General features: G+C 39.9%; 1 protein-coding gene across 1 annotated transcript in view; it reads right to left on the bottom strand.

The window, feature by feature from the left end:
* Positions 1–13,531, bottom strand: part of LOC126235764 (ubiquitin-like modifier-activating enzyme ATG7) — a 110,282-nt gene that overhangs the window by 75,582 nt on the left and 21,169 nt on the right. Inside the window, exons 5-7 of the mRNA XM_049944563.1 lie at positions 11,379–11,606; positions 7,675–7,819; positions 2,459–2,617 (exon numbers count right to left, since the gene is read on the bottom strand). Of these exons, the coding sequence (XP_049800520.1) occupies positions 2,459–2,617; positions 7,675–7,819; positions 11,379–11,606 (532 nt within the window). The remainder of the gene's footprint in view (positions 1–2,458; positions 2,618–7,674; positions 7,820–11,378; positions 11,607–13,531) is intronic.

Below are 13,531 nucleotides of genomic sequence, written 5' to 3'. Positions count from 1 at the left end.
GCCAGGGTTTGAATGCAGGACTGAGGACTTTTGATTACTAATCAATGATGCTCCCCCTAGGCCCTGGGTGCCTGGACTACAAGGAAGCTGTAGATGTTAACTGTAGAGGAAAACAGAGACTAGAATACATCCAGTAAATAAGTGAGGAAGTATGTTACTAAATTTTACTCTGAGAAGAAGAGGTCGGCACATGAGAGGAAATTTTGGCAAGTCATGTCAAACCAGTCAAAAGACTGATGACTCAAAAAACTCCCTAGGTCAGGGACGGGCAAACGTTGCACGCAGCTCATGAGCGCACAGCTCTGCACGTGTGCTGCTCGCGTGCAGTCGTCGACTGGGGCAGTGGCGACAGCTGGCAGGTTGCGGCAGTGTAGTGCCAGGCTAAGCTGCGGACGTTGATGCGAAGCGACCGCTATGTAGTGAACGTTGTATTTGAAGTACCGGAAAATGCAGAGTGAAACAAGGAAACGGAGAAGTGGAGATTTGCTATCTTTTAAAAAGGAGTGGGAGAATCATTTTTTCTTTGTGCAAAAACGTGAAAATTCGAGGTTTTTAATATCTGGCAATATTCTCCCTGGTCAGCGGAAGTTTAGTATTGAAGGCCATTATAATAAATTTCAGAAGGACGAGTACAATTTATTGTCAGATTCTGAGCGGATGGGGAAACTGACTGAGTTTAAGGGCAGGACTCGAACCTCCGCCGGGACCAGCCGCACAGTCCACGACTGCAGCGCCTTAGACCGCAGGAGAGGAATCTGTCGTAGTTGCTGTTGTCCAGTGAGATCTGCGACTTTCTTTCGTCATGTCTCTCAAGTAACTGATTTAACATTTTATGGAGCACTGTTTTCAATTTTTCAGCACAACAGTGATAGCCCAGCGGTATGTGCAAGTCATTAGATTGCGCTTAATATAGCGAGAGCTGGAAAACCATTGGCTGAATTAATACGTCTCAGTTAAGAGCAAACATCAGTGATGAAAGTTTGCGTAACTGTTTGCGTTTGAATGTAGAAATTTTGTTCCAGATATTAAACGTATTGTAAACTCCACCAGTGATAATTAAATAAAACGTATCGTAGGTAATACATACTCTTTCAAGCCATGATTTCTTTCAAGCACTCCTAATAACATTATTCCTTCATTCAATAAAGCAAGCTAGGAGACAAAACACATTACAGAGAAAGGAGTGGACAGACGGTATGGTGTGGAGGGGAGATAAGCGGGTTGCCAGCTTGCCCCTGTGTGCACGCAGAACACCTGTTAACTGCACGCGTGCAAGTGCACCGCACACATGCAGGATTCCTGCCCGCCCCTGCCCTAGGTGATTACTTGCTAAATGCTATGTCTCCCTGTACCCACACAGATTGTACAGTTGCTTGATAATGTTATTTATTCCTGTACCTGTAACCCGAATAAACAGGTCGTTACTTCTAATCTACTTTACTGCTGTTTTATCTGTATGTACCGAGTTCCAGTCCATACTGGTTGTGGATGGTAGTTTCGAGTGAGGGGTGAGGTAGATGGACATCAACTTTTGAAGTATTTAACCAATGGTATGAGTAGCTTCCTCACCTAGTGTGAGACATTTTGCTTAATTTTATGGTTAGTTTGAAGGTCAATTATATTGTGTGTGCTCACAGACTCAGATCTTTCCTACAAACAAATCTCCTGGCAGTCTCTTCCTCTGACAAATATGGCTCTTACTTTCACCCAGGAACATCCAGGAATTGAATGCCCCGATACGTTACATCACCAAGAATATGACTTTCTCAAATCAGGCCCTGAAATCAGATCATCCATCACTAATATCCTCCTTATACCACCACTGTCATATTCTGCCGGCATCTTAACCTCTGTAACATACTCAGGAAACATATGACATTCCAAGGCTGTCATTTCGACAACTACAATGGTTCCCACTGTAAAATCTGTCTGATGTACCCACTTCACTCCATTTATCCCAGCCACACCACTGATACATTCTAAAGTGTCCAAGACAGTGCAACATATGAATCTTCATGATTTGTTTACCAACTATCATGTGTTCAATGCACAGTCCTTTTTTTTTCTTATAGGGATGACAAATACTAAATTTTTTACTTCACTCTTGTCTGTTCTGTCATCTCCAAACTGATGCTGGCTGTATTAGACCTACTCTCTGATGCCTGCTCCTAAACATTTGTCTCCCTTCATCCACTCAACAAATGGATCCTACTTAATCTATGGTCTGAGTGAATAATCCCTCTTTCCAACCTTCCCTGACCAATTTCTCTTTCCTCTCTGGAGGAAAATGAAGTTCCTAAAGCTACAATTAGTATATTATACTCTTGTTTCTGTTTATGTTACTAAAAATTTTTAGCCCATGAAGATAACTACTGACCAGCCATTTGCCTCCTTATAATACACCAGTTTTCCCATTTGAATTTTCAGACTGATAAAACTCTTAACTTTAATTACTTACAACTCCAGGAAAAATAGTTTTCAAAGATTCAGCTGCTGCAACAGCCTTAGGATGGCCCCCATGCAAACAGTCTTCATATTTGTACAGTGACTGCCTAACTGGATTTGAAAAAGAAACAGTGCCACTGTCTACAAATGTTATGGTGTGCACTCCCCATGCCTGTAAAGAAAATACAAAAAAGCTAGAGATCAAACATTACAGGTATTAATGACGTACTTCCAGGTGTTCAATTGAGTTTTGATTTCCATTTCTGCACAATACTTCGTCCAACGACCCAGTTGTCTTCTTCAGGTGTGATGAGTTACACTATTGTGTGTACTCATTGCCTATACTCCAACCAGGCCGTCAGAATACAGGCAATGAATACACATTATAGCATAACTCACAGTACCTGGAGAAAACAACTGTGTCAGTCATTAATATATTTGCAAAAACAGAAATACAGACTTGACTGAACACCTGGAAGTACATCTTAATCAATCACGACAAGAAAATCTGAGAGATCAGATTACCTATATTCTTCTTGAAAATGATATATTAATTACAACTAGGATTCATCAAGAATTGTTAGCAAATGTTCTGCAGAAACACTTTATATCCAAGCAATGTGATAAACATAGTGACAATGTTAATCTTTATGACTTTCAGCAATTGCCTTACTTCCCAAAGTTTCAGAAATTCTGTAGTTTGTACAAACATTAATTGAGAGCTTTTTAGCTGAAATTAACACACCAAGACTGAACAGAAAGCAAAATAATTGTCATAGGAAGATAACAAGAACAATTCATACTAAACAAAAACATAAAAAAATTGTAAAGTGTAGTTATTAGGCACCAACCACTATCAGTTCTCTCTGAATGTAATTAGACATTAGATGTGAATAGGGAAAAAAGGACGATACTGTCCACCCATGAGCAAATACTGAAACACAAATGATATCTCCAGTATCTATAATGGGAACAAAATCATAGATTCTTCAAAGAAAAACAGACTATAAAAACAGCGTGAGAAACAAAGGAATACTAAATCCTCTCACTGACTAGCAGACAGAATATAGTTGACTGTTGATGCAATGGGGAAAAGAAAAAAAAGGAGTTGCAGATAACTAAAAGATTAATTCTGCAGAAAGTGAAACATATCCAAGAAAACATGCAATAGCAAGCTAAAATATAAAACAATGAAAAACAGACAAGCACGTATTTTAATGAATGTCGGGGGAAGAGTTTATAGATAAGAGATATTATTTATATTGAATCCTAATTTTATTTTCTCTCTTTGAAATTCTGAACAGGATATCTTCTGACTGCCTGATAACTACTGTGCTGTAGTGGTTTACATTTATCTGAATGATATTAAGTTGATAAATAGTATGAATTTATATGCATTATGGCTGAAATGCAACATGTAACGCTCTCTCTTATTTTTTTCTTTTGTAATAGGGTCACTGGCCTTTCTGCACACTGAGTGAGCAAAAGACATGGGAAAGCACTGTGACATGAATCAGTTGTTGGCAGCTGAAGCCTATGTGGTGCATTTGTCTCTATTATTGTCTTGTTAGAAATGGATTCTGGATGCATGATGCACCTCATTCAAAATGGCAGTGATCTGACATTGTCCTTTAAAGATATGCAGAGGTGACATGGCGTCCATCCTTCAGACACTTGTGGTTATTCTGTGCAGTGGTTTTTTGCATGTGGAAATACTGTCTCAACAATACTGACAATCCACTCTAGACAGAGTTTAACTTGGAAAACTGAATTCTTGTGTATTCTCCTATATGCTGTGCCCCATGCCTCTTGCATTATCACAACCCCATGTTCAAACTGGGTAAACACGTGATGTGGAGCCATGATTACAGCATGCATGTCTGTAACAGATGTCTCACATATCATGCCTATACTCACACTTTAAGCATCATCCAACCACAACATTCAGACATCATACATGGCTCATTTTCAGCTGGGATGAACCTTCCCGTGTCTTTTGATCACTAAGTTTATAATGGTTTGTATATGTTTACAATGAAGGTACATCATTAGAACACTGCTTGACAACTTCTAAGGAACAACTGCCAATTGCTATGTAACTGCAGACAATAGCTACAGAACACCCAACCAATGATAGTAAAATGAAATGTAGAGGGCGAGATGTGTTAACTGTACTAAAGCTTGTGCACAAACGTTCTGTACGCATTTGACAATTCATGCAGCAAGGTGTTTGATGGTTGTCGTGGAACCGATTAGTGAGAAATTCTGTGTGGTGTCACAACATGTCTGCAAAACACCATCTGAGTGCTTACGATTGTGGATGAGCAGTCTGATGGTTTGAAGTCAGTTAAAGTGTTACTACTAAAGCCACAATAACTGGGTGTTTCCAAAAGTGTCATCACGCAATCAAAAAGGCCACTGAAGGTGGAAATGCTATACAAAAGCATGGCAGTAGTCACATCTGGACCACTGCACCACAAGAGGATTGTGATAGTAAAAGACGAAAAGGATCAGACAGCTCATACCTAGGCAGATCACTGGACACATTGCAACCACTACCAGTACAACTGTCTGTCAGAATCATTCTGCTATGATTATGTCAGAATGGTTTATATGCCCAGGAGCCTGTAAAGTGCATCCCACTTCAACCACGACATCATTGAGAAAGAGTTCGTTGGTGTACGGAGCATGTTGGTTGCGGTCAGCAATAGTGGCCCAGAGTGGCGTTCTTTAATGATTCCACTTCACAGTGGCAAGTGATTTGGGGCACCAATTACTGTGGAGAGAGAAGGGAACATGTTAAATACCAAACAATGTTCATGGACATCATCCGTATGGCCTAGGCATTATTGTGTGAGCAGGCATTGTGCATGATGGCCAAACACGGCTGTATATCTTTGCATGAGGTACTGTTACAGTACAGTGGTGTTGCAGGGAGAATATTCTGGATCACGTTCATCTGTTTATGGATGGCAATGCCTGCCCACACAGGACCGTTGAGATTCGGATACACTGGAAAGTAATGTATTGAATGTATGGGGGAGCCTGGACACTTCCCAAACCTAAACTCTTCAGAGCATACCTGGGATGCTCTTGGCAGATGTGTTTCTCAATGAACACCCTTCCCTTACCCATGCAAGAACTGAAAACAGCCTTGAGAGAGAAGTGGGACAGTATCCCCCAAGACTCCGCAACAGTTTGGTAGCCCAGCATGACTAACAAGTGCAGAATGTGCATTAGTGCCTGAGGAGGGCATATTCTTCACTGAGAGTCTGACCTGTGTCAGACATGAATGTTATTTATATCTGTTATCCTGCTTTCCCATATGGTGTAATCTGTACCATTTTTAATTATAAACGGGAAGGTAGATGTAAAGGCATGGAGCAACTGATTGAGTGTGAGTTGGGATACAATTTTGAAATACATTTATTAATATAAGCAAGGTTGAGACAATCTTAAGAAAACAGCAATAAAATATGATATTTTGTAAATAGAGACTAGACTCGAACAGACTGATGTATCAATACCCGTGCCACCACAAAAACACAGAAGTTAATAACCACTGATATAGCAGATCCAAATGATCTTTCAACATATCGATCAAAAGCTTTCTCAGTAATGCACAAATATTTGGGGGGGGGGGGGGGGGGGAGACCACATTCAGCACAAAATTAATCATTAACTGACATTAATAAGAAACTAGACAATAGGCCATAAAATTACTAATTCCATATCACCATTAATCTCAAACATGAGAAATGGATTTAACGAATTCTCAAAGTGGAAAACTAATAATTAACATCAATGCATTAGAAAGGCTAATTTAGGAAAATCATCACATCAAGTATTTAGCTAATCAGTCTTAGCCAAATAGTCATACATTACAACCAACACTTTGAAATGCACCGCCTTCAAGAATCCTCGATAGGGAAATAACATGGGTGCATTAAAATGATTCCGTTAAATACATCGTTACCTTGAGTACGTCATGAATTACACTTTGCAGAATGAGCATACACTAAAACAGCACCCTGAGGTTTAAAAGACAAAACATATCTTCCATTACTCTCTGTGTGGCGACAAAAGGGTAAGTACCTGGCACAATCACAAAATGTCTGCACCAGTCATGTCTCACGGAAGTTACACAACTTTCAATGTGTCTTACTTTCCTACTATGACATGCATTCACCTATTACAAGTCTGAAGGGGGATAGATTGCCCCACTGGGTTAATGATACCAATTCAGCCAGGACTAATGCACGCCTCCGAGTACAAAAGTCACACATAGTTCTTGGAGCTGTTCTGCCAAACCACCAGAGTTGACAGACAGCTTGGGCACATGATTCCAGAGACCAGCAATACGGGCACACCACATAATCCACAATCCACCCAAGTCTGCTGTCACATCATAAATGTCCACCTCTATCCTGGCTGTCGCTCCCAGCTCCATTCGTCACTGCACCATCTAGCGCGTGCGACCTCGTCATGCCATTGTGTGGTGTTGACCACACACTCTATCCTTACAGAAGGAGGGCTGTCGCTCCCAGCTCCATTCGTCACTGCACCATCTAGCGCGTGCAGGAGCGTGTGACCTCGTCATGCCATCGTGTGGTGTAGACCATGAACTCTATCCTTACAGAAGGAGGAAGATAGAAAATAGGTGGTACCAATGATGACGTGGTACACTGCACAAAAATTTCTCTGTTCCTTAGCAGCTGTCAAGCAGTGTATATTAGCATATAAACATTATGGAAATTAATATATTATATATTGTGGCATACAGAAGTAAGTACAGAAGATAAACATATGAAACTCCAGAAAAACAACCACACTCGTGTAAAAGAAAACTACCAGATCAAGGCTGACAGACGGGAATAGGAAAAGAATCTTCTCTTTAAGTTTTGAGGATTGGGAGAAAAAGTGATAACTTTTCCTTTGATACATCACTAGAATAAATTTTCTTTATCTTGACCCATTATCTGTGTCATGTTTTCTTCTTAATGTGGGATTTGCCAGTTGTTGCATCTGATTTAACATTTGCATTTGTGTTTACGCCACTCTTGCTATGAATGCTTTCATGTTAGCAACTGATAAATACATACTGCTCATACCTTCATGTGATGAAAACCATTAATATTTTTCCAAATATTGCAACAAAGCAAATTACTTATCTGCTAACAAGATATATATAAGAAATTAGGTAGGTAGGATGGAATTCACTGAACTAACAAGAAGAGTACGCGCAACGGCACAGCCCAATGTTCCAGCTCCAAGGAGGAGGCAGCGAGTTTGTCGCACCACATCAAGATCCAGATTTGGCACAAGTCGCCACTTCATCAGTTTTAAGTTCAGCTGTACAGATGTTTCAGCAAGCCTGTGTAAAAGGGTTAATAACTTCATTAATTAATAATGAGTACTGAAACCGAATAACAAGAAATGACAAACATGTACTAGAATGTAATAGCAAAGGCTATACAGAAAAAAATTCATTCAGTTTGCAGCTAAAATGGAAATGAAAGATTAAAAGACACACAAAGCTGGAAAATAAGTTGTTATTATGCTCCTTGAGGAAGTACACACCCCTCAAAGCTGCTTCTTATGAATGATTCTGTACTGGAGTTTTTTTTGTATTTCTAACTGCTTGACAGCAAGTACGCAGACATGAAATAACTCTTAAGGACACACTAATTACATTTACTAGCTCACACTGAGATTGATCTGCCTCTCTCATACACCAATGGCTCCCCATGGCACAGATTCTGGCACATCAATTGCAAGACCTTTACCCACACGGTTTGCATTATATGAATATTATGTGCATAATGTGAAAATATTTAAATTTAGTGTTTGGTTATTAGATGTAACACAAAAAGTGAGTACAGAGCAAGGATAGCTCAAATGGTAAATTATGTAGATCTAATACTGAACTTGTTTAAATAACACTGATTGCAGACACACGTTGCTCAAATTGTTTACTTTTCAAACTGAATGTCTTTCCAACCAAAAACCATTCTGAACTGTTGAACATCCAGCCAAAGGAGGCTGAAAATGGTGCCATTAAAACCCTTTCTATGGCTGCAAGGCAGTGGTCCTACCAAACCCATAATACTGAACATTTGGTCTACTCCAGAAAAGTAAGTCACCAGCCATGCTACCTGACAGCTGTCATGGTCGGAGATGGAATGATGTGAAGGTCAAGCTAATAAATGTGGCATTTATTTTCCAATGGACTGAAGAGCAGCCTGTACAGTTATTGCTAAGCCACTGGCAATGTTGCAAACATTAGTTGTAGAATAAAAATCATTGCAAGCAGATGAGGCAGGATAAAAAGAAAATATTGTAGCAGAACTCATGTAATTCCCTTCACTAGGAACAACAGAAGGGCGAAGCTAGTACTGACATTTAGAAACAAGGATCCAAAGCAACTGTCATATTCTATGTAACAACAATACTTTAAGAAATTAAATGCAGAGGATTACAAAAAATATGTATATGGTACACTGAAGACTGGATAAGGAAGTACTAGATTTGGTAACAGCACATGGGCAATGAGGATATCTTCTAAATGTAATGACTATCTGATCTAAGGACCATCACACCTAAGTTCACCAGACAAAATATTAGTCATCCTCTTAAAGCAGTACACTGCTCACTTCAAAGGGATGTTGATGGTGTAGAAATGGTGACCCTCCACTGGTCACCCCAGTTGTGGCAGTCATGTGGTGTGAATGTGCTAGCTGGTTGTATGTACCGTATTTACTCGAATCTAAGCCACACTTTTTTTCCAGTTTTTGTGATCCAAAAAACCGCCTGCGGCTTAGAATTGAGTGCAAAGTAAGCGGAAGTTCTGAAAAATGTTGGTAGGTGCCGCCACAAGTGACTTCTGCCGTCGAATATAGGTAGCGCTGCATAGGCATGCTTTGCAGGCACAAAGATAAATACTAGCGTCAAAACCTCCGCGTCAGTAAATAAGGGTGGAAGACGAACCTTCTTCTCCGCCCCGAGTTTCGACCACTGCATTTTATACATTATCCAACGAAGTAAATACAAATTCCGTATTGTTCATCTTCGAATGTAGCAGCATTTCAATGTACTACGAAAATCCGACTGGCAAGACTGTTTGGGATGTTTATCAATATGGCCAACCCCATGTTCTGAATTTTTTCCTACCTGTGAGAAGAGATGGTTGCTAATAGGAACTTTTATGAATTGTGAATCACATACAGTATTCTCTTCGCCATAAGAATGATACGAATATAAACATTTTGGCGTGTATTCTTTCATGTTTGCTGCTATCTCATTTAAATCCTGCCTGCCTAATAAACTACGAAACTAGGGTGAGACAACAGCAAACGCGGAAGAATATACATATCATGTCATGTTTATATTCGTATTATTCTTATGCCTAATAGTGATACAGTCAGAAATGAAGCACAGCAATTGATTAGATTCTTAAATCTAAGATGACTCTAATTTCTGTGCAGAATGTAATGTACTGAAGAGGCGTCTGCAAAGATTTTCAAACGGAGAAAATTTTTCGCTAAACTCTCGTTCAGAACGTCTCCTATCAAAAGCAGTCTATTATTTGGTTCTTGTTGATCATTATCAAAGAAAGCAGCAGTGTAAGTAACAACAAATAGCAGTCTCTTGCCGTTGTTTTGCTAATGAAATGATTTCTCTCTTTTTTTTTATTGTAAGTGGCGGTAGCGCGCACGAAAACAAGCCATGCCGCGAGTGGGGACAGGCCGTATACACTCATATTAGAATGCGACAAACAATTCATGACACAGTACAGTAATGCATTTTCAGCTTAGAGTGACGGAAACACCTATAACAAAGAGAACGGCACTTACCAGATCAAAGCAAAATAAGCAATCAATTCAAACCAGACGTGAAAAAGGAAAGGTACCCGTATAAATACGGACGGAGTGCGTGACGCATAGCAATGGCTACCCAGTAAAGCTTAACTGCTAAGCTTACGACTCAAACCTACTGTAGCTGTATCGTCATTCATTCGACCTAAATTGTGTCTCATATTACAATGGACCAACTTTGTTTCGATTTATAGGTGCGGCCTAAAACTTTTCTCTCTCCCCTTGAATTTCGAGTCTCAAATTTCAGGTGCGGCTTAGATTCGGGAAATTTTTTTTTTTTTCTTGATTTCGAATCTCATTTTTCAGGTGCGGCTTAGATTCGAGTGCGGCTTAGATTCGAGTAAATACGGTAATCAGCTTAGAAAGAGTGATCAACATGGAGATGTGATAGAATGGCAGAAAGGAGATATTGTGTTTGAGTGAGCCCATGACTCCACAGTGAATGAAGTTCTCATAGCTACTGGTGCATCAGTGCAGATTGTCCAATGTGTCAACTGCTGTTATTCTCACACAGGAAGAGACTTACTCATGACTGTCGTGGCCTTTCCCTAGGCAAGTAAATAGTATTGTGGAAGTGCTGGATGTGGACACCTGGTGATAAGGAAACTTGGGTCAGTCCTGGAAGCATGCTCAGGCAGCAGAATTGGTTAAGGTGACAGCTCACATAAAGTGGGAAATCTAGCAGATATTATGGGAGGTAATTTATACATAACAAGAACAAGAGTGGACCCAGTATCAATCCCCATGCTACACCTGTAGTGATTATTCCCCATTCTGAAGATGCTGTTTCATTGTGTACACTGAGTTCTGTAAGGTAACACACTGTCGTTTTAGTTAGATAGGATGAAAACTAGACACCAGTGAACTCTCCAATACCATCATATTTGAGTTTCTCTAGGACAGTTCTGTAACAGCACAACCAGATAACTACTGTGACATAATATACACACATATAACTCAGTTTCTTAGTAACTGTTATGTTTTCTGATTTAATAATTTACATTTATAGCCTCAAGAAGTTCCGTGTTTTTTGGAAAAAAAACTCTTTGGGGAACTCACTTGGCAGGATCCATAGAAGCACTGAGTTTGGCAAGTCGAGGACCAAATTTTCCTTTTTCATTGCGTTGCCAACCAATCCACGATGGAGTTATCTTTGGTGGCGCATTATCTTCAGTAGGTAGTTCAATGTTTAGTACAAGACTGGAGAATGCAGACCAACTTTGACCATCTCCACATTTTTGTAGGCGTAGAGCTATTAACTGAAGTGGTTTACCTAAAATCTCTTTACTAAAAAGAAACAATATGTATTACACACATTATGTAATGGGAAATTATAACTTAATATATGTTTTGGATTATTTCATCATCTGAAAAGATAGCATGCTAAAGCTGAAGTATGAACGAAGAAAAGCAAGGATCTTACTTTTGTGAAATGGGCCCTTATAAACATGCAAAAGCAGACTATAGAATGGTATGCAAGTAGAGTGAAACACTGGAAAAATTTATCGGTATAGCTCCCTTCAGTGTTTTTTGATAGTTTACTTAATGATTTATAATGTAACTAGGCAGGTAAAAAATCTACTCACCAAGTGGTGGCAGAAGAACACACATACAAAAAAAGGTTTTAAGTATGCAAGCTTGCAAAGCCAGTGGCTCCTTCTTCCGGCAGAAGAGTTGAAGGGAAGGAAGAGGGTTGAAGGAAAAGGACTGGAGTGCTTTAGGGAAAGGGGTAGAGTTCGGAAAAGTCACCCCAAATCATGTATCAGAGGAGACTTATTGTCCGGTAAGTCTCCCCTGACATAGGGTTGTCGTGGCTTTTCTGAACTGTACCCTTTTCCATAAACCTATCCAGTCCTTTTCCTTCACCCTTCTTCCTTATATATATATATATATATATATATATATATATATATATATATATATATATATATATATATATATATATAAAGATGATGAGACTTACCAAACAAAAGCGCTGGCAGGTCGATAGACACACAAACAAACACAAATATACACACAAAATTCAAGCTTTCGCAACAAACTGTTGCCTCATCAGGAAAGAGGGAAGGAGAGGGAAAGACGAAAGGATGTGGGTTTTAAGGGAGAGGGTAAGGAGTCATTCCAATCCCGGAAGCGGAAAGACTTACCTTCGGGGGAAAAAAGGACAGGTATACACTCGCACACACACACATATCCATCCACACATACAGACACAAGCAGACATATTTAGAGACAAAGAGTTTGGGCAGAGATGTCAGTCGAGGTGGAAGAGTAGAGGCAAAGAAGTTGTTGAGAGTATGAGTGGTGGCAACTTGAAATTAGCGGAGATTGAGGCCTGGCGGATAACGAGAAGAGAGGATATACTGAAGGGCAAGTTCCCATCTCCGGAGTTCGGATAGGTTGGTGTTGGTGGGAAGTATCCAGATAACCCGGACGGTGTAACACTGTGCCAAGATGTGCTGGCTGTGCACCAAGGCATGTTTAGCCACAGGGTGATCCTCATTACCAACAAATACTGTCTGTCTGTGTCCATTCATGCGAATGGACAGTTTGTTGCTGGTCATTCCCACATAGAATGCCTCACAGCGTAGGCAGGTCAGTTGGTAAATCACGTGGGTGCTTTCACACATGGCTCTGCCTTTGCGTGGAATGTTTCCCTCTGTTATAAACAAAGATGATGTGACTTACCAAATGAAAGTGCTGGCAGGTCGACAGACACACAAACAAACACAAACATACACACAAAATTCAAGCTTTCGCAACAAACTGTTGCCTCATCAGGAAAGAGGGAAGGAGAGGGAAAGACGAAAGGATGTGGGTTTTAAGGGAGAGGGAAGGAGTCATTCCAATCCCGGGAGCGGAAAGACTTACCTTAGGGGGAAAAAAGGACAGGTATACACTCGCACACACACACATATCCATCCACACATATACAGACACAAGCAGACACACACACACATATATATATATATATATATATATATATATATATATATATATATATGTGTGTGTGTGTGTTCTTCCGTTCCCACTTGGTGAGTAGATTTTTTATCTATCCAGTTACATTATATTGTCAAAAACTGATTATTTTCATTGTTACTTAGTGACTCAGATTTTCTCAACATGTAAAACGACTCCCAGTCACATGATTGAGACACACTGTTACTGCAGGTCTTAGATTTGACAGCAACTGCATGCTGCTCTCTACATAC

This window comes from Schistocerca nitens, chromosome 2, assembly GCF_023898315.1.
Source record: "Schistocerca nitens isolate TAMUIC-IGC-003100 chromosome 2, iqSchNite1.1, whole genome shotgun sequence".
NCBI lineage: Eukaryota > Metazoa > Arthropoda > Insecta > Orthoptera > Acrididae > Schistocerca > Schistocerca nitens.
This window is presented reverse-complemented; position numbering and strand designations above follow the sequence as displayed.